The 19,015-nt window shown below is 41.8% G+C and overlaps 1 protein-coding gene across 1 annotated transcript; it reads left to right on the top strand.

Annotated features, from left to right (window-relative positions):
- HADH (hydroxyacyl-CoA dehydrogenase) lies at window positions 1-18,753 on the top strand. The gene is made up of 8 exons (XM_082759656.1): window positions 1-229; window positions 3,777-3,905; window positions 4,301-4,458; window positions 9,316-9,442; window positions 12,416-12,505; window positions 13,915-13,987; window positions 17,431-17,547; window positions 18,277-18,753. The coding sequence occupies exons 1-8, from the start codon at window positions 68-70 to the stop codon at window positions 18,393-18,395; spliced, it is 975 nt and encodes a 324-aa protein (XP_082615782.1). The 5' UTR covers window positions 1-67; the 3' UTR covers window positions 18,396-18,753.
- Window positions 18,754-19,015: the final 262 nt, after the last annotated feature.

Below are 19,015 nucleotides of genomic sequence, written 5' to 3'. Positions count from 1 at the left end.
CCCGGCCCGGCCCGGCCCCGCCGCCGAGCGGCCGCAGGCTCCTTGCTGCCTCCTGCCCGCCTCCGCCATGGCTTTCGCCACCCGACGCTTCGTGCGAGCCGCCTCCTCCTCCTCCTCGTCCTCCGCCGCTGCTGCTGCTGCTGCTGCCGCCACGGCGGCCGCCAAGAAGCTGCTGGTCAAACATGTCACCGTCATCGGCGGCGGGCTCATGGGCGCCGGCATCGCCCAGGTGAGCGCGGCCGGGGCGGGAGCCGAGCGGCAGCGGGGGCGGCGCTGCCGCCATGACGGGGAGCGGGGCGGGAGGGGGGGGGGGGGGGGGGGGGGGGGGCGCCATGTTGGGGAGCTGATGGCCCCGCGGGGGTTCTCTCGGGGCTGGTCAAGAATCAAAGAATCACTAAGGGTGGGAAGGGTCTCCAGTATCAGCTGGTCCAAACGTCCCCTACCACCAGTGTCACCCGCTAACTGTGTCCCCAAGCACCACGTCCAACCGTGCCTTGAGCACCCCCAGGGACGGGGACTCCGCCACCTCCCTGGGCGACCCGTCCCAACACCTGACTGCTCTTTCTGAGAGGAAATGTCTCCTCATTTCCAACCTAAACCTCCCCTGGCCATTCCCTCTGGTCCTATCAGTGGTTATCTGTGAGCAGAGGCCGACCCCCAGCTCCCCACATCTCCCTTTTGGGCAGTTGCAGAGAGCAATGAGGTCTCCCCTGAGCCTCCCCTTCCCCAGCCCAAACCCCCCCAGCTCCCTCAGCCGCCCCTCACAGGCCTTGTGCTCCAGGCCCCTCACCAGCTCCGTAGCCCTGCTCTGGACACGCTCCAGGGCCTCAAATCACTTGTCTGAATATACCACGCTTTGCATTCAAACGATTTAATGAGATGCCTATTTCAGCATGTAGCATACAAGGCACACAGGCGACCTAGGGTGGGCAGCACACGGGCATCTCACCCTCAGGACGAGGATTTGGGGCTGCCTGTGACAGGGCACACCTGAGCTGCCGTGCTAGCAGACTTCTGCAATCTTCGGTTTTATTGTTTCAGAGTAGAAAGCACTGCCGTGCCGCTGCTGTCCGGTTGCTCAACTTTAAAACTTTTCTCTTGTTAAGCCACAGATCTTCAGGTCAGACAGGTAGGCAAAAGGAACTGAGGTTAATGTCCTAAATTATTTAGGATGGTTCTTATGACAGCGTGTGGGCTATTTATAAAACCAGACAGTGTGTAATAAATATTTGGAAAATGTAGGGCTAAGAAAGAAGCTTCTTCTATCTTGCCAAGGGAGCGGATCAAGTGACATTATTACCAGTTATTTAAATACCGTATAGCAGCTAAAATGAACATTAGGCTGTCAGTCATCTATAGAGTTATGGAGCGGTTAATATTTAAATAGCACTTATTTTCCCAGTGTTTAATCTCTGGCCTTTGGCTTTCAAGTTCATCTTTAACCTGATTGCTTTGTGACTGAACAGTCTTGCCGGTGATTTAAGATTTAGTTATTTACCTCATTCACAGACAGAGCTTGATGTCAAAGGTACTGGGTACTTCACAAGCAGTAACTGGAGCATCCAGCATCCTCCAGGTTGGCACTGCTTTCCCCAGGTGGAAGCCAGTAGGGAGTTGGAGTACACAAATAGCAATGTTCCTTTTTTTTTTTTTAATTAATGGATGACCTTCTCAGAAGTGAAGATTTTTCACATTCTTGGCAAATTGCAAATTTCTAGTAGGAGGCATACAGGGGCTGTGTGGTTTTTGGCTTTTTTTTTTTTTTTTGGTAAGGAATAAACTAGTTGTTTATTAACTTGTCTGGTAACAAACACCTTTCTGCACCTTGATACTAGAATTTGAGATTTCCACTGAAGGAATCTTCAGATAACAACTTTGCAGCAAGCTGTTCGCATGCTCAAAGAGCATGCACACTATGCAAAGGTTGTAATTCTGTAGAGTAAGTGACTTAATATGCATATTCTGTTAGATTGCATGTTTTAGGGAGAAGTTTACCAAGAGAAACAGGTGTGGTATTTGGCAGTAACAGCAGTTGTAGTGTTCTAGCACTGTTAAGGACTTAGGAGTGTTTTGCTGACCATCTGCCTCCGATTTATCAATCCAGAATTATCCCAAAGCAGAGATGATTGTGACAGAGCAAGGTCTCCTCTGCACCCTGGTAGTATAGACTTTCCTCCTGCTTTGAACACTTCAGAAATCATCTTCCTTCTTTCTCATACAGTCAGGAGAAGCTAACCAGTGCATGGCTGAAAGCCAGGAGACTACAATTTCTCATTCGGCCACACGAACAGTGTGAGAGAAGCATTAACTGACTCCCCAGCACTGTTGTGTTTCATATGTAATATTCATAAAGATACCGGAGAGAGGAGTCTGTGGAAGTGTGTGTTTGAATTGCAAGGCGATGATGTGATTTCTTGACATTTTTCTTCTTTCCTATAAACACACATATGTTAAGAATGAACTGGAAAAAGGGAGCTCTTAACTTCTCTGTGATTCTTTGCCAGCTGCTCAGTGATGTTCTGGTACAATTGTAAATGGATAATCGCTGAAGCATGTCTTATGAATGTGCTTGGTAATGAGTTTTTTTCTGAAGAGTAGAGGCCCTTGCTTTGCCGTTGCAAATGATAGCAGCAGATGAAGTATAAGAAATGGAAGTCCAATCTTAATTTAAAAATTTTTTATGATACAACTGATTTTATGAAATGGCCGTAATGAAAATAATTAAAAAAAAAATGGATGAAGAAATGTCCAGCTGCCGGCTGACACCTTGTTAATTCTGCAGTGCTTCTGTCTGGAACCAGCCTGGCATTTCTTTATTTGCTGGATTTGTGGGGAACCTTGAATGAGAATAGTGCCACGCTTTTCTTCAGGTCTGTGTTTTTCATTTCAGCTAGCTTTGTTGGGGTAGGTCTTGTGGGCACAGGAGGTTCTTTAAACTCCAGGTGCAAGTTAGGCGTAAAGGGAAAGTTTGCAGAACGTAAACTCCTAAGGTGTCACTCACAAAAAAAAAAAAAAAAAAAAGTGGCAACACGTTTCAACATCTGTTATTTTCTGTAGTTATTATATTGCAACTTTGTTTAGGAGTTCTGAAAATTAAGATAGACTGTTGCTAGCTAACAAGAGAAATGTAAATTAATGAATAGCAAAGTAAGAGATAATGGCAAGCTGTTTTTTAATAGGCTGAGCCAGTGTTTGTACCCAGTACGAAGGAAGGAGAATTTGCTAGCAGTTTGGATCTGCACAGAGCCCTGCTGCAGCAAAAGCCTCATTTCTGCTCCCAGTTCCACTGTCACCTTCCCGTTGTTCCAGGCACACGCTCGTGGTCAAACAGCAGCGTTGTGTTACGTTACGCCCCGGGATCACAGGGCCAGCCATCCCTTACAGCACCTGTTCACCCTGCCAGCCTTCTACTTTGGGTCTCCACAGCCCTTTTTGCTTCACAGATCCGAGGCTCACGGCTAAGCCGCTTCCTCTGTTCAAGACAGATTTCTTTCACTTGTCAGAGCTGCAGAATCCAGCTGCCTCCAAGCGCAGTTCTGCAGGCAGCTCGGGGGAAAAAGGGATTTCTCTTTCCTTTTCTCTCAAGTTAAGTCCTTTCTCCCTTCTCCACCCCAAATATTTGAGCATTTTAATGATTTTTTTTTCTATTAAAGTGCATGATTCTTGATTCTAGGTCCTTTAGCAGTCTTTTGCCTAATTCTGGTCAGTTGTCTGCCCCAACCCACATCAGTCTGGTTGTTTATGATGTTGATGTTGAATCTGATTTTAACTTTCAGATTGCAGCAGCCAGTGGTCACACGGTGGTGTTGGTAGACCAGTCAGATGAAATCCTCAAGAAGTCTACAAAGGGAATTGAAGAGAGTTTGAAGAGAGTGACAAAGAAGAAATTTGCGGATAAGCCTGAGGTTGGCATTTTTTATTTGCACCATTAGGAGAACCAAGGATAATAAAATTCCTGTACTGGAGTTCTGATGTTGTTTTGCAGTTATGCGTTACAGATCATAGTAATATGCTGGCTTAAAAAATAGATTTTTTTTTTTCAGTACAATGAAGAGCTTGGATTTTCTTTTTGCGATTCAGGGAGGCTGAAAGATGGATGTCTTCCCTGATTTTTGTTCCTTCAGCCTCTAGATAAAGCTTTAAATAGCTTGGTGACTTTTTGAAACAAATGTTAAATGCAAAATGGTGCCAAATAATTCATCCTGAGGTTTGGGGGGCGCAAAAATACATTACAGCGCTTATGTGGGTTTTCATGTAAAAAGAAATGAAATCGTTGTTGCAAATTCTTGTGATGTTTCAGGCTGGTGCAGAATTTATTGAGAAGACCTTAAAGAACCTCACAACAAGCACAGATGCGGTAGCAGTGGTCCACAGCACGGATCTGGTGATAGAAGCCATCGTGGAGAACCAGGAAATTAAAAATGAACTCTTCAAGAGGCTGGATAAATTTGCTCCAGAGTATGTGTATTTCTTCTCTTTCATTTTGAAACTTGCACCTTTATTTTTTTTTTTTTCTCTTGCACCATTAATTCTGCATTTTCTTAGCTGTTTTTCTTAAAAACAGGAGGTTTTCTCCTTAGACTTACTCCAGACTGTCACATGGTATGGACACTTGTCCTGCCAGGTACATGTGTTACAAACACATTCAGGTACCTTCATCTCCTTTATTTACTTGTTGCATTGCATTATTGGATGTGCTTCATGGTATGATTAGACAAGAGGAGGTTTGTCCATCTACTCAACAAGTTCAAAGCCTGCTTTTTCCAAGTCAGATCTAAATGCAAATGTGCAGCTGTAGCATAAGCTTATCCTGGTACAGATTGGGTATGGTTAACATGCATTCCCATAGTTAAACAGGGAATTGGAATGGTGAAATATTTGGTTTTAGTGTGCCTAGCACGAATAAATTTTCAGAAGTTTCAGCTTCTAAGCTGCAAGTCATAGCTTAAATGAGATAAACTTGTATATTGCAAGGTTTTGGACATAGATCATTGTCAGTTATGATGTTTGAGGTAGCAGTGTCTGTCTTTTCTTACCACACACTCAGTTACAGTCTGTGGAGCTTGCCTTGACCTATATTTGATAACTGTTCGAAGTTACTGTTCAATTCCATCCAAAACTCAAAATGCTGTTAAGCTGAGCATGCAGTCTCGGGAGCCTGATCCTTGTAATGGATGACTCAGAATCACAAGACCTTGACTGCTCACAGAGTGAACTTCTAACTGGTGCAGCTGAATCAGGGGGTATTGGCTAAGAGGTCTTCCAGATTGTTTAACTAAGAGCTAAGCAGGCTGCAGCTTGAATATAATGTCAAGGGAGGAAAGATGTTATCATTAATTGACTTCAGCCCGGGGAGGTTTTCAGGCTGCCTCATATGGTTAGTGTTCAGAATTGCCTGGCGTTTCTGAGAACGATAAATGGTCGCAAGAAGCCTTGCGTTGAGGACAGTGTAACTTGCTCTTAGCTGCAGTCTCACAGGCAAAGAAAATTAAGTAGCTGCCTTTGGCAATTACCAGGATACCTCATCATGGTTAGGTTATCCTAATTTTGTGAAAACAGACCACTGGGTGCTTCTGTTAAAAACAGAGAAAGACTCAGGCAATCGGTCTCTGTTTTTAACACAGAAAACTGATGAGCAAACTAGAGTGTACGAAATGGCAAATCATCTAGAAGCAGCCAGCAAGGGAAACTGGAAAAGGCACAAGGAAAAGTAGGGACTTGGAGCCTCGTGTAATACTACATGCATTTGGAACACTTGAGGCTGTTTTTGCTAAGACTGAGTGGTTTATACATAAAGCTGCCTCGAAACAACAAGTTTTACGTTGCGGAGCGTTAAAGGTAGGGGCAGGTAAAGGTTCAGGTATGCTCCTTCGTGCTGCCTAAAGCGTGACTCTGCAGGGCTGGGAAAAATTAGACAAGAAGCCTTCCTTTTTAAGAGGAGAATTGGAGATGGGGATAAAGATGTAGAGGGTGAAGAAGAGGGTAGTGAATGGTGAAGAATACCAGTTGCAGTATGTTAGGTGTAGGTGGAAACAAAGAAAAGCTAGTGAAATAGTGAAGCTTAGTAGCTGAGTGCTTAAACTACTGGCTATTAGATGCAAATGGTAGTTTGTAACTATTTTTGGGGAATATCCATGATTTGCCTATCATGTGGGTGTTGTGGGGAAAGGCAGAACCGTCTAGTCGGTGGGTTTTTGTGCCTGAATGGAGCAGGAGGCTTTGCTTCCCCCGTGTGGCTCTGTGATGGGAGGGAAGGCTGTGCCTGTCAGCACAGGTGCCGTGCAGCCTTCGCTAGATCAGAGGTTTCCAAATGCAGTAGAATTACTTCTTGAGCCACCTCACTGTTGCATCAGTTCAGCGTGGGTCTTGCAGCTGTAACAAAGGCAAGATTTGTTTCGAGAGAGCTCGAGGCCTGGGAGAAGTTTTAATTCCGTGGGGCCTGGGGCTTCGGTGGCACTTTGTGTTACAGGCAGTGAGTATGAAAGGCCAGCCTTCTGAGGAGGAAGGGCTTTTACTAATGCAAATCTTCGGTCTTACCCTGATAACTTACCCAGTGAGCTGATAGCTGACTGAAATGTAAGGGGCTGTGTGTTACAGTTGATCAGACAAGATGATTAATCCTGGTTTTGAAACATGAACTGTACATACGCCTATTTCTTCGTTTATGTTGTATCCTGGGTTTCGTTTGTTTCCTCAGGTGCAACACTACATGCCCCCTCACGTATTTGTTCTGAGATGACCTCTCCAACGAATATAAACCTGGTGACAGAACAAAGCCAAAGCATCTCATGAAAAAATAGCGCACAATGAGCTTCTTTCCTCTTCCTTTTTTTTTCTGTGTAGGAACCAGCATTCCTCTGAGAGGGGATCCATAAATGGAGGGGGATGAGAAAGGTGTTCCTTACTGAGTCAGGTTTTATTTGGTGGTTGGGTGGAGAGCGAATTGCTCTTAAGTTTTCAGAGAAAATGCAATGAACGAGGAGAGGTTGGCAGCCCCAGAGGGCACTGAGAACTTGGGGTGTTCCTCACCTGGGTAACTGAGCAGGTAAAAAGGTAAAACAGTGAGGGCCGTTGCTTGGTCTTAGGCCATCAGTCTGAACACATCCTGGTTTTTGTTCTTAGCAGTGCTTTGCAAGAGTGCAAAGTGTAGTGTGTGTATATATATATATATATATATATATATATATATATATATATATATATATGTATAAAACACACCTCCAGGTGTGTTATCTCTCTCATATAGTAACTGTTGTATGGTTATCATCTTCAGAATGGGTGATAAAGCATTGCTACCCACTGCTGAGTCTGTTTTCCTTTTCCTCTGTTGAATCAGTCCTCGTGCTCCTGTTCTGAAAAAGGTCAGGCTAGTTTTTTTTTTTTTTTTTTTTTTTTGTTGTTGTTTGTTTTTATAATACCTCTGCATTTTTCATGATCTTTGGGGCATTTAAACAATGCAGCACTTTCCAAGAAGGATGATAATGATGTCAAAAGAATTTTGGAGTGTCTACTTGCCTAAGAGCTCTTGCCTTCTATTAGTCTCAGCATCTCTTGGTTTAGGATCGGTCTTTAGAAATGGAAACTCAGCCGGGAACAGGTCAGTGTTTTGGGACAGGTCAGGGTGTTCAGAAGCAGTGCGTTATAAAAGCGCTGTGAAAGAGGTTTTCTTCAGTGTTCCCTGCTTAAAGAGCTGGACTGTAAAAGTAAGTCTTACCAAAACGGTGTGTTTCTGTTGTGTTTGACTTTGTTTTTAATTTCTTCCTATGGCCCACTAGATGGCACCAAGTGAAAGCACACTGATGGCTGGAAAATCATCCTTGGGGTTCACTCCTCTAAGTGCTTTTAAAAGCCTTCAGACCGTGCTGTCACCTGAAACACAGATAATGTACTCTGTGTCACAGAGGCATGTCAGTTCTATTTTAACCTCAGTTTAAGTCAGTTTGTTGGTCAGAGCAGAAAGTGTAAATAAAATGCCCTTGTACATAGCACCAATGTAATGCCTTTTTTTTTTTTTTTTAACCAAAGCTTTACATTGTGAGAGTTCATAGGATTTACCTGCAGAAGTGATGCTGAAGTAAAACCTCTTGCTCTAAGACCACTATTCTGTGAGATGTAATTGTTGCTGTTTTACACGTGGGTTCACGAAGCTTTTTTTAATGAATATTTGAATTATTTCTATACAGTGACAGATTTTGGGGGAAGATAAATGTCCATTGTATTCATTGACCTTGCAAGATGAAAATGATGAAGTGTGAAATACTATTTTTAGTACCCTGTCTAAGAACAATGGAAGGCCCACTTTATGGTGGGGGGAAAACAAAAGAATATTTATAAGAAATATAAGCAGGAATTCTCAGGATATTTGGTTTCCTTTTCCCTTAACAAGTTTTCAAAACTCAGAAAACATAAAAACAGAAAAAAAAAGTCTTTTTTTTTTTTTTAAATGTTTTCTTCTAATGCATCTATAAGATGTCCCCATGACTTAGATGTAACTTCTGAAAGCTCTGTTTGGAAGCTCAATTATATCTCAGTGAAATATAAGCAAACTACCAATCTAGATTAACATTTGATGAGTCCAGGAGGATAACTTCTTGAAAGGTAGATTGAGGCAGTCCGGAATGGAAGGTAGGGTTTCAGTTCTAATTTTAGTTTTTGATTTTGTGGTTTGAAGAAAAAGCCATTTAAGTTTTCTGTGTGATGTCAATATGGCAGGGCTGCTGAGGCTCTGAGATGTCTCTGAAAAAAATCATTACAAATTGGAATTAGTAACTGTGTTTTATGTCTCTGACAAGATCTTTGAAATATGCCTTGAAAATTGTGTAATTTTGTGTAACCTTTGCAGTGTCCCTTCTTCTTTTTCTCATTACCTCTTTGCTCTGGTACAAAGTTTACTTACCGTGTCTGCCATTGATCATTATAAAAAAGTAATAAAATTAATACATGCTTGACATGTCACGTGATTCGGTTTCCATAGATGTGTAAAAAAAAAAAAAATCCATTTGATTTTCAGGATTGCTGAAGGAATTACTTGGAATAGATCCGGGGCTGTAACAAAAATGTTCTGCTTAGAGAGTCTTTCTTCTTTGACCTGACACAGTATTCAACATGCAATCTCGGGAGTCAGAAGCTCACACAGCTCTTCCTCTGGTTATTCCTTCATTGCTCTATTTATACCTCAGCAAAAGGAAGGTGGTAATCTGCAGGGATATTTTTAGGAGTTGTGTGGATGGCTAGCCAGTGGATGTCTGTTTCTGCGTGGTGCACCTATCTCCTGCTGTCAGGAAGACAGCACAGCCCATGTGTTTCTTTTTCCAGGCATACAATATTTGCAAGCAACACCTCGTCCCTGCAGATCACGCAGTTGGCCAACTCCACCACCAGGCAGGACCGATTCGGTGGCCTCCATTTCTTCAATCCTGTGCCGATGATGAAGCTCGTGGAGGTAAGGCTCTTACACCATCTTAATTGCAACCACGTAGTCATCACAGCAGCGTGGTTGTTATCGCTGGGGATTCAGTCTGGTGAAAGGGTCGGTGTGGGTTTTGCAGCTCCTCTGATGCAGAACGAGCCACCTCTGGTGACGGTCTGTCGAGGGGCAGGTTGACCACGGAGGTAACTCCTGCCTCCAGGCTCCAAAGTTCCCTGGTGAGCTGCCAGCCGACGTGCCCTTTCCAGTGACTGTTTCAGTCCCGCAGACTAGCTGATTAATACGAACTATTGGCAGCCGAAACAAAACCATCCAATGACTGACAGAGGGATTTGATTATTAACAGTCTGGGCTTGACAGGAGGCGCTGTGCAGAGGAACTCGTACTGCCTTGTGACTTTTGAGACGCAAAGTAAGTCGTGTTTATTCAGTCTTCCAGATGATTTGTCTGGAAGGGTTGAAGCTACGGGTCTTAACGTTACCATTGGAGGTCCTTAAAGGTTGGGAAATATGTAAAGAGCAGCCTTTACTAAATCTTCAGAAGTTTTTCTAAGTACACTCTCCTTGGCTACATCTTGCACCTTCTAATAATGCTGAAATGCAGAGCAGAATAAGAAATAATCTGATATAAGGGTCTGAGTCTCCAAAGTAAAGACATCATTGCAGTACAACTGCCAGGGCTTTCCTCCTCTGCCTGTTCTCCTCCCACTGGCCCCCAAAAATAAGAAAAAAAAGAAAAAGGGTGCCTTAAGGTGGCTGTGCAGTAGCACAGGAGATGAGCTAAACTACAAAAGAATGTGCGTGTCTGGAGAGCGTGTGATTGTTACAGCTCATCTTGGTCGGCTACAACTTACAAGACCTTAAGTGAAAATGAACGTTGTGTCTTGGCCAGCCTGCCACAAAAGTTCACGTACTTCATGCACTTAAATGCTGTAAATCTTTTTCCTCTGCCCCGTAAGTGATTAATTCTAGTAGTGCTTTGGTGACAAACACTCTGAATAAGCTGTGCCTTGCTTTGGAACTCCTGAATTTCGCTTGTTTCACGTTAAAATACATGCCATGCACTTCCTTGCTCTGTTTCTTTGACTGTATCCCCCCCAAAAAAATATGTTTGAACCTTTTAGCTGAAACGGACAAATGTGATTCAGAGTACAGTCATCTGGCAAGGACTCAACCACTTGCAAATTCCCTTTTCCCTAACTTCTGTACCCATGTGAAATGTTTTAGTTTAATCTCTGTATTGTGATTAAATGGTCTGGGGAAATGTAAGGAGGAAAGGGAGAAATTTTATAGGTGGTGTCAGAGATGACAGAAATCTTAGCATAGTTCCTTAGGCTGGCACAGTAAAGCTTTATTGGTTTCTGTACTAAGAACTACTTGTCTCCAGTAATTTATTTGTGAGGTTGAAATGTCCTGTGCCTTGTCTCAAGCCTAAAACGAATGATAGACTTTAGATATCTGAACTAAACTTCTGTGAGGATAGAAAACTACTGAGGATACCTATCTGTATTCGTAAAAAAGACAAAACAGAGCAACCCCTTTATGACTGCTGTGGGCAACATTGTAATTGGTGTTTTTTTCACCAGATTTATGAATGCCCTTGCCCAAAGTCACTCCGCTTGATGAGCAGTATTTGAAGGTCTTTAAGCACAGCTTTTGTGTTCTATTATTAATTAATAAATAAATACACTTTTTAAGGGTTTGCTTTTGTTTCAGATCCGCTGCTCTAAATCAGGACTGGCACTGAAGAACACTGTATAACATCTTCTATGTAAAATAGTTTTTTCCATTTGAAGTAATGGGGTAAAAAATCGAGGGAGTTGCCCTAACTGTAAAGGATATTACTGAAATTGCCAGGCATCTGTCATGGAAGCTGTCCTCCATACCTGTCACAACTCTGCAGTAGCTTTGCATCTTATCTGCGATTTCCATAGGTTGTTGATCTTGTGCTCAGAAGAGCATAGCTATGAGGGACTTCTTTCTCTAATAATTCAAAAGACTGGTGATAGTGTTTAAAAACTCTCAAGTGTGTACTAAAAACTCGTTCTTGAAACTGTCACAGTCTTACATAAATATTTTGGAGATTTTTATCTAATAATGAAGTTAAAAAAACACTCTTTTTTTTCTGCCGAAAAATAAGCCTTCTCCTCAGTCCTAACAATGTTGTTTTTTTGTGTGTTGGCCTTATCATCAGTTATTAGGGTGTCTGGGGCACGGAAATCTGAGTGACTTAAGATTGTGTGAATAAAGAGGTCAGTCTTAACCGCTTGCACGTAGCAGCTTTCAGTTACCACCCATGAAGGCCAGTTTCAACACAAATATTGCAACCAGTTCGGCTTCTGCAAGTAATTCTGTGTGTGGTGGGGGGTAGGTCGCTAATAAAGAACAAATACAGTGTAATAAATAACACGCTGCATCCCAACTCCAGGGGAGTCTAGCAAATACTACATGTGACAAAAGAAAAAGACTCATTTGTGAAGAAAATCAACATAGGAATATACTAAAAAGCTAAGAGACTGTTGCATATCTGAAAGATTTTAAATTTTCTTTAGAATTACATGTCTGTCTCATGTTTACCCTGGGCACAGAATAGATGTTTCATCGTTTATATCAGGTTTAATATGGTATATTAATTTTATAATATGGTTTTCTAGAGTAGTGCCAGTGTGTTTCCCAAGACAGCAGAGACTATGTGGCTTTTAAAGCAGGTCTGTTATACTATTACCTCTACACAGGATTCTAAAAAGATAGACTTTTTTACCTATCTCAAGGAAACATAACTTGAGAACACGTAAAACACAATATACTTGTCTTTAAAATAGACTTCTGTGTTTGTTATATATATATATATCTAGTTTTTTTTTTCTTTTTTTCAAAACAAATGTCATATGAATTTCTGTAAGTGTTCTGAAATTTGGTTTAATCATCTCTGTGTTGGGAAATTCTGCTCAGAAATGTGCTTATCTGTCCCTTCCTTCCTGTTTTCCAGGTCATCAAGACTCCAATGACTAGCCAAAAGACTTTTGAGTCACTTATGGACTTCAGCAAAGCGGTAGGAAAAAGTCCTGTCAGTTGTAAGGTGAGTACAGTTTGGATTGTACGATGTCCAGAAAACTTGTTTTCCTTGAAAACTTAATATTAAGAAAGTGGTTTTCAGGAGATTATAAGAGCATTTCTGGAATTTCCAGGCAATTTTTTTTCCAGATTCACTTCCATATTAAAAATATTTTGACAAAGAAAATGCCCACATTTACCACAAATTCCTCAAAGTTTAGGGACTCTAGATATCTTCTGAAAAGCAGCAAAACTTACAAGGTCAGAGCATACCCCTCTGTTTTGCCTTTTCCAGTCCTGGGCTGAAAAGCTTAAACAGGAGCTTATCTTTAGCTATGTTAGAGGCAAGACTGCTACCTCTTGTACCGTGAAGCTGTTGAATGCGTCCTCCATGGTGTGTGCTCATCACAAGATTTTCTTAAGACTGCAGTAACTACGCCCATATTAATCTTCATGGCTTTGCAGTTTTGTTTTTTTTCCAGAGGAACGCCCCACGTCCTAAGCACACTTTTTCCAAATCCATTAAGCTGTGGTCTGGGAAGCTTTGTGCAAGCTATTGCCTAAAGTTTCACAACCCCCAGGAGACTTTTGGTCATAAAAAGAAGGGCCTGCGATCTGGTGGTTACCAGTAATTCAGCATCTGAATGCTGCACTCAGATTTTGGCTGTGCTGCTACATTGCTGCATGGCCTTAGGTGACTTCTTTTTTCCTGTTTCTGTCACAGTTTTCCAGGGTGGAATGTGGCAAATATACGATTCGATGTTGTTTATAAATCAGCTTGGGTAGAGGGTAATGCAGAAATAATGGTCAGTCTCCATGTTTGATTTTTTTTTTTCCTGTTTGCAGAAGAAATTGCAATTGTTTGCTTGAAATTCTCTGGTTTAAATACTGAGATGAAATGGAACGAATCAATAAAGACCTGAAACAGTTGTAGTAATATTTGAAATAATAGTGTATTTGCAAAGCTCTTTCTCTTTTCTTTGTATTTTTGACTTTGATTAAAGCTTGGTTTAGCGGTGAGCAGTGGGGGAGAGGTAGAACGTTGAGCCAGGAACTCCAGTAGTGAACAACGCACACACAGAAAAAACTCTTCGTATCCTTCAGGAAATTGTGTCAGCAGAATTTTGCTAAAGGAAAGGCATTTTCCAATGGGTCACATTACATCGTTTTCAGATTGATGAGTTGGACTTGTAGTAGTCTTAATTGCTCTTAATCATGATGAATGTTTGTGTGCCATGCCTGGTTTGTGAAACTCATCTTTTGCGTTTGAATAGCGAGCAGATAAATCAGATGAAAATACAGTTCGGAGCGCACCAGAAGCTGATGATTCAATAAGTGTCTTCATCCACTTGTTTAATTTATGTGTTGCCTGAGTGTAGTAGTTGTGAATGTTTATTTAGAATCCCTTTTTGTTTCTTTTGTTAATTTTCATAGGACACTCCTGGCTTCATTGTAAACCGTCTCTTGGTGCCGTATATGATGGAAGCCGTTCGACTTTTTGAGAGAGGTACTTGCTGGGTTATTGACTTCAGGGGATGCTGGCATCATACTGTGCTGCAAAGTGTTATATCCATTCAGAAAGGTGTTGTGATTCCCTTAAAACCTTCACGCCTTAAAGGCTGGAGGTGGGTCGTGCACATCAGGCACGAACCAGTCTGTGTAGCTGGAAAGCGCTTGTCTTCCCTTTGAAACGCCAGGGCGTGCAGAGTGGGAAGTTACTGATTACCTGTGTGGGAAACTCCTGCTGGTGCAAAATGTTTCTGGTTTGGAAAGGTGAGTGTGGTACCACTGTAAAAATAGCCTCTGCCAGCTGAGCAGGAACCCTCTTCTCTGCAGCCCAAGAGGCTGTTATGAAAATTCCTAAAAATTAGGAATTTTTTTCCATTAGGAAAGTTCTTCTGAGGTGTTCCATACTCTGGGCTTCTACCTGAAAACACCAATATTCAGGTAGAATAAGCTACAATACTCAGTATCTTTCTACGGTACTGGCACACAAGTGATTTGGGCTCAACCTTTGCTCTGTAAAACCTCCTGCTCCTCTTCCAGGTCCTTTTTAAAGCATACCTTCCTTAGGACCTCCCATCTTAGTTTTGGTCTTCTTTGACGTTGATGCTGAGGGCAGGTGGAAGTAATCTGGAGTTCCTAAAGAACCATCCAACTTTGAAAGCATTGATAATTGTTTTGAAAAGGAAACAAGCCAATAACGTGAGTGGTTAAAGAGGAAATTTGGAGTATAATTGCTTTTATTTCAAGTGTTCTGCTTGTAGCTGCGTGCTACTGAAGAATGTCATTTGAAACATTTTGTTTTTGAAAGCACCCCTTTTTACAGATGAAAGCATCACATTATCAGGATTCCACCAAATATGCTTTAAATATTAAAAATCTGTTTTATAGCACACGGAAGGGATGGTTTGATCTCCAGAAACAAATATAAACCAGCACTGCTTGTTTATCTATCAACAGATGTACCTAATTACATCTCAAACAGAGAGAAGAGCAGATTTTAGTGACTGGAAAAACAAAGGCTTGAATGCAAAGGGACATTATTCTTTTAGAAAAAGTCACAGTTTTAAATAGTGCATGGGTGTTGTAATGTGTGTAAAAGGGGCGCCTTTGGTGAGTGGCGTCTTTCATAATGTATATTTCAGAAGATGAGGGAACTTTAATTAAATGTAGAAGAAAACAGTCACTGAGATTGTGCGTTAAAATTGAGGGCTCTCTGCCTAGGCAAAACAGCATTTTGATTTCATCTTTATTCTGTTTGTGTTTTGTTCAACAGCATGATATTTCCAAACTTCTTAAAGTCCATTTATGAATTTTTAACTCTGAAGACATTGATGTAAAAACCTGATTAATGTTTTGAAAAGCCTGATGCTTGTCTTCTGATTCATGCTTCTTACTGAATCGTGTTAAATTTTTATCACACCTTTTGCATTAATTCTTAGAGCAGACACTTGAAGCAGATTGTCAGCCACAGTCGTAAGGAATTTGGGCCTCTTCCCCGACAACCACAGGCACTGAAATACCCTTTTATTGGTCAGTCCTTCATTCTTTACTTATGCAAAGTCTCTGTGGGTTAAGCGGGGAAGGACTTCCATACTTTTACACAGCCCAAATCCCTGTAGTATATCAACAGTAATTTAAACAGAGGCGCGTTGGAAATATTAGCAAGTGATGGTCTGTATTGGCCGGTCTGTGCTGTCAGGTAGCAAAGTGCCAATTCTGACAAAGTGGATTGAATCTGTGGATAGGAGAAGTAAGTACACCTGCATCAGCTTCAAATGAGCTGAAGGCTTCTGTGTATTTGAATCCAGGGAGCTTATCTTGGAATGAAGTAAGGCTAATTTCCCAGCTGCTCAAAAATAAAAGAAGTTTTTTTAAAAAATAAAGAAAGAAAGAAAAATAAAAGAGTTGTTAGCTTTAAAGAACAAAAAGAGAGACATGACATGAGCCAGCAGTGTGCACTTGCAGCCCAGAAGGCCAGCTGTGGATGCCCCATCCGCAGAGGGGTCCAAGAGGTCCCTTCTGACTCAAACCATTCCATAATATAAAAAAATTATTACCTGATGATGTGCCAGTAAGGGACATCATTTAGTGATGGGAGTTTGCAGGTGAGTTTGATGGTTGGACTTGATCTCTTCAGGGTCTTTTCCAACCTAAATGATTCTATGATTTCATACAAGACTATTTTATTTGAGTTGTTGCCTTTATGGGAAATTGCTGAAAAATCATTTCTAAGATGGTCTTATTCTGGGTGCATAAATTGCATTGGCTATGATCCTCTAAGATTCTGGATAGCCTGAACTGAGCATGGAGCATGCTTAAAAAAAACAACAACAGGTACCTGTTATCTTCCTCTTTTTTTTTTTTTTTTTTTTTTTTTTCCGTATAAGATCTGCAAAGAAGTACACTGCCTTTATCAAAAGATGTAAAAATAAGCAGCAAAGGTGCATCTGCTTTCATGACAGTATAAACAGACATTCACAGCGAAAGAACAAGGTGAAGATTAACTGTGACAATTGAAAATCTGGATTCCTATTTTTGTAGGCACAGACTGACGTAGAAGTTATGAATCATTTTGATTTTCTTTAATAATCTTGGAAATCAGTAATTTTACTACAGCTGTGCAGTCTCTTCAGGTCATCACTCCTCTCTGCCATCTCTGCTAGCTATCCTCTGCTGAAAGTTGTTGAAATTGAGCACGTGAATCAGCTGCAGCCACTCCCCCCGGTCCTGCCTTGTCCACCTGCTGGCTATCGCTGACTCCTGTCGCAGGAGAAGCAGGTGGGAATGGGCACCTCCAGGTGCACAAGGCTGGCGTCTCAACAAAAAGCTGCATTTGCTAAAGCATGAACTGATGCAGCACGATGCAGCGTGCTGCCTGCCAGCTCACCTGGCTGCATCCCTGACCTCAGGAGCTGCTGTCAAAGGTAGTTGTGTCCAGTATTAGACCTTGCCTTCTGACTGCATTAGAGGAAGGGCAGCTCTGTCCTGTGCCGGATCCCAAAGGTGTTGCTGACACCACAAAATTGAAATTGAGCCCTCTCCTTAACAACATTCAGCTGCCTCTAAAAGAAGCTCTCGATTCTTCGTGACTGATTCTTCCTCTACTCTTTCTGTTAGGTTGAGCACAGTAGCTGCGGTTCCACCAAAAACATGGTAATCTATACTGAAATGCAAGAGGAAGATGAGAAAATAGAAAGCAGGCCTGCAGGTTTTTTTTTTTTGTTGTTTTTTTTTTGTGTGTGTGTGTGTGTGTGAGGGATTCAACTTTGTATTCCAGCGTGTATTTTTGTGTATGCTGACTCCAGGTTTTGTGGCTCTGAAACGTGCAGGGATTTTTGTGAAGAGCTGCACCAGTGTGAAATAACACCCTGTTAATTATTTATAGGTGGTGCCAAGCAGATGCAGAATCCTCTCTGTTCATCAAACTGTCAATCTTTTCTCTAGGAGACGCATCAAAGGAAGATATTGATGTTGCTATGAAGCTCGGGGCTGGCTATCCCATGGGGCCATTTGAACTCCTGGACTACGTTGGGTTGGATACCAGTAAATACATTATAGATGGTACTGCATGCTTATTTTCCTTTTCTTTTTTGCCCTTTTTAGATTAATTGCAGATGAATGTTGTAAGGAAAATGTGATTCCTAATTAGCTTAAACTAAATGTTTAAGCTAATTAGGAGTCAGTTATGGCACAGGCCTTTTAACTGTAGAGGAGAAAGGGATGAGAATGCAGCTCAGCGTGCTACCTGAGCGCAGCATTTGTACCGCACCCCACCTTATTGATGGGGACCTGACAGTGGTGGTTGTGCTTATTGCATCAAGCTCCTGTGGAAAATATTAATAATGTCAATCGGACTTCGTATAATTAAAAAAGAGTCAGTGGGAAGAGTAACAGAGGTAAGATATTCTTATAAAAAGCAACAAAAGTTGAGGCTCCCTACTATTTTTTTGCCTGCAATGTCTTCATCCTCAGTTAATAGGGAACCAGTAAATAGTTTAAAGGGTGCAGGTGTCCCGTCTCCCCTTCACTTCAGTCAGTAAGCGGGTAAATGTCGGTATGACAGCAAAAGGAGGTGCAGTTGGTGACAGCTTGTAGATGGTTGTTGTCTTGTTTTGAATGAGCAGCGTAAATTCTCTAGGCAGAATATCACTTTCAAAACCAGATCTTCAGTGAAGTCCCTTCTGCTTTTAGGCAGCGCTCTTAATATTTGTCTAAAGAGATACGGATCTCAGTTATCTTGACATGTAAACAGGAATATTTTTCATTCATCCCCTTCTTTTCTCCCACCAGGATGGCATGTGCTAGAGCCCAACAATCCTCTTTTTGCACCCAGCCCCCTTCTGGATAAACTGGTGGCAGAGAAGAAGCTGGGTAAGAAGACTGGAGAAGGATTCTACAAATACAAATGAACTCCAAACCTCGAGAGGTGTTAAACTCTCTTTGTATTCAGCATTGCCAAACTACAGGTGAATTCTGTTTAAACCTTCCCGAGGACGGCACGAGCTGCGTTTAGAACATAACCCACCTCTGAGGAGTGATTGCACTAGTTACCTATTTCTCTGCTGAAAGCTTGATTTGGTAGATTATTTTTTCTTGTAATTCCGAAAAGCTTTATATGTACAGTGCCTTCATGCAGACGTTGATTTTTCAGGTGCAAGACAGAATGACAAGTGAATTTATGTATTCAAAGACGTTATATTAATGGGAAAAAAAAAATCCAAAAAATAACCACACTTTCTTAAAAATAAAATTTTCAACAATTCTTTATTGAATGCTGTGGCTTGCAGTTGATGTACGTGGTTGTAGCCCACTGGGGGGCAGTCTCTTTTCACTCTGGCAACGTAGTGGTGGAAAGGCAGCAAGCTGTTTCGTTAGGGTTTTCCTTAAGTGCAGCGCTAATCTGTAGGTATAAACAGTGCCTTGAACAGGCTTTTTGAATGTCGTATCGTTTAAAATAAAAATAAAATCCTGCAGTGGCAGGCTGTCACTTGCACCAAATGGTCCCAATGCCAGCATTTAAAAGCAGAAC

The sequence above is a fragment of the Aythya marila genome (assembly GCF_965140915.1).
Source record: "Aythya marila genome assembly, chromosome: 4".
Lineage (NCBI taxonomy): Eukaryota > Metazoa > Chordata > Aves > Anseriformes > Anatidae > Aythya > Aythya marila.
The sequence above is the reverse complement of the archived record's forward strand: the minus strand, read 5'-3'. Positions and strand labels throughout refer to the sequence as shown.

What these genes read in the sequence shown, in the direction of transcription:
- HADH (XM_082759656.1), top strand. Translation starts at nt 68, where the DNA reads ATGGCTTTCGCCACCCGACGCTTCGTGCGAGCCGCCTCCTCCTCCTCC. An exon ending in AATTTGCGGATAAGCCTGAG is followed by an intron (nt 3,906 to 4,300) that starts GTTGGCATTTTT and finishes GTGATGTTTCAG; the next exon opens with GCTGGTGCAGAATTTATTGA. An exon ending in AAAGTCCTGTCAGTTGTAAG is followed by an intron (nt 12,506 to 13,914) that starts GTGAGTACAGTT and finishes TAATTTTCATAG; the next exon opens with GACACTCCTGGCTTCATTGT.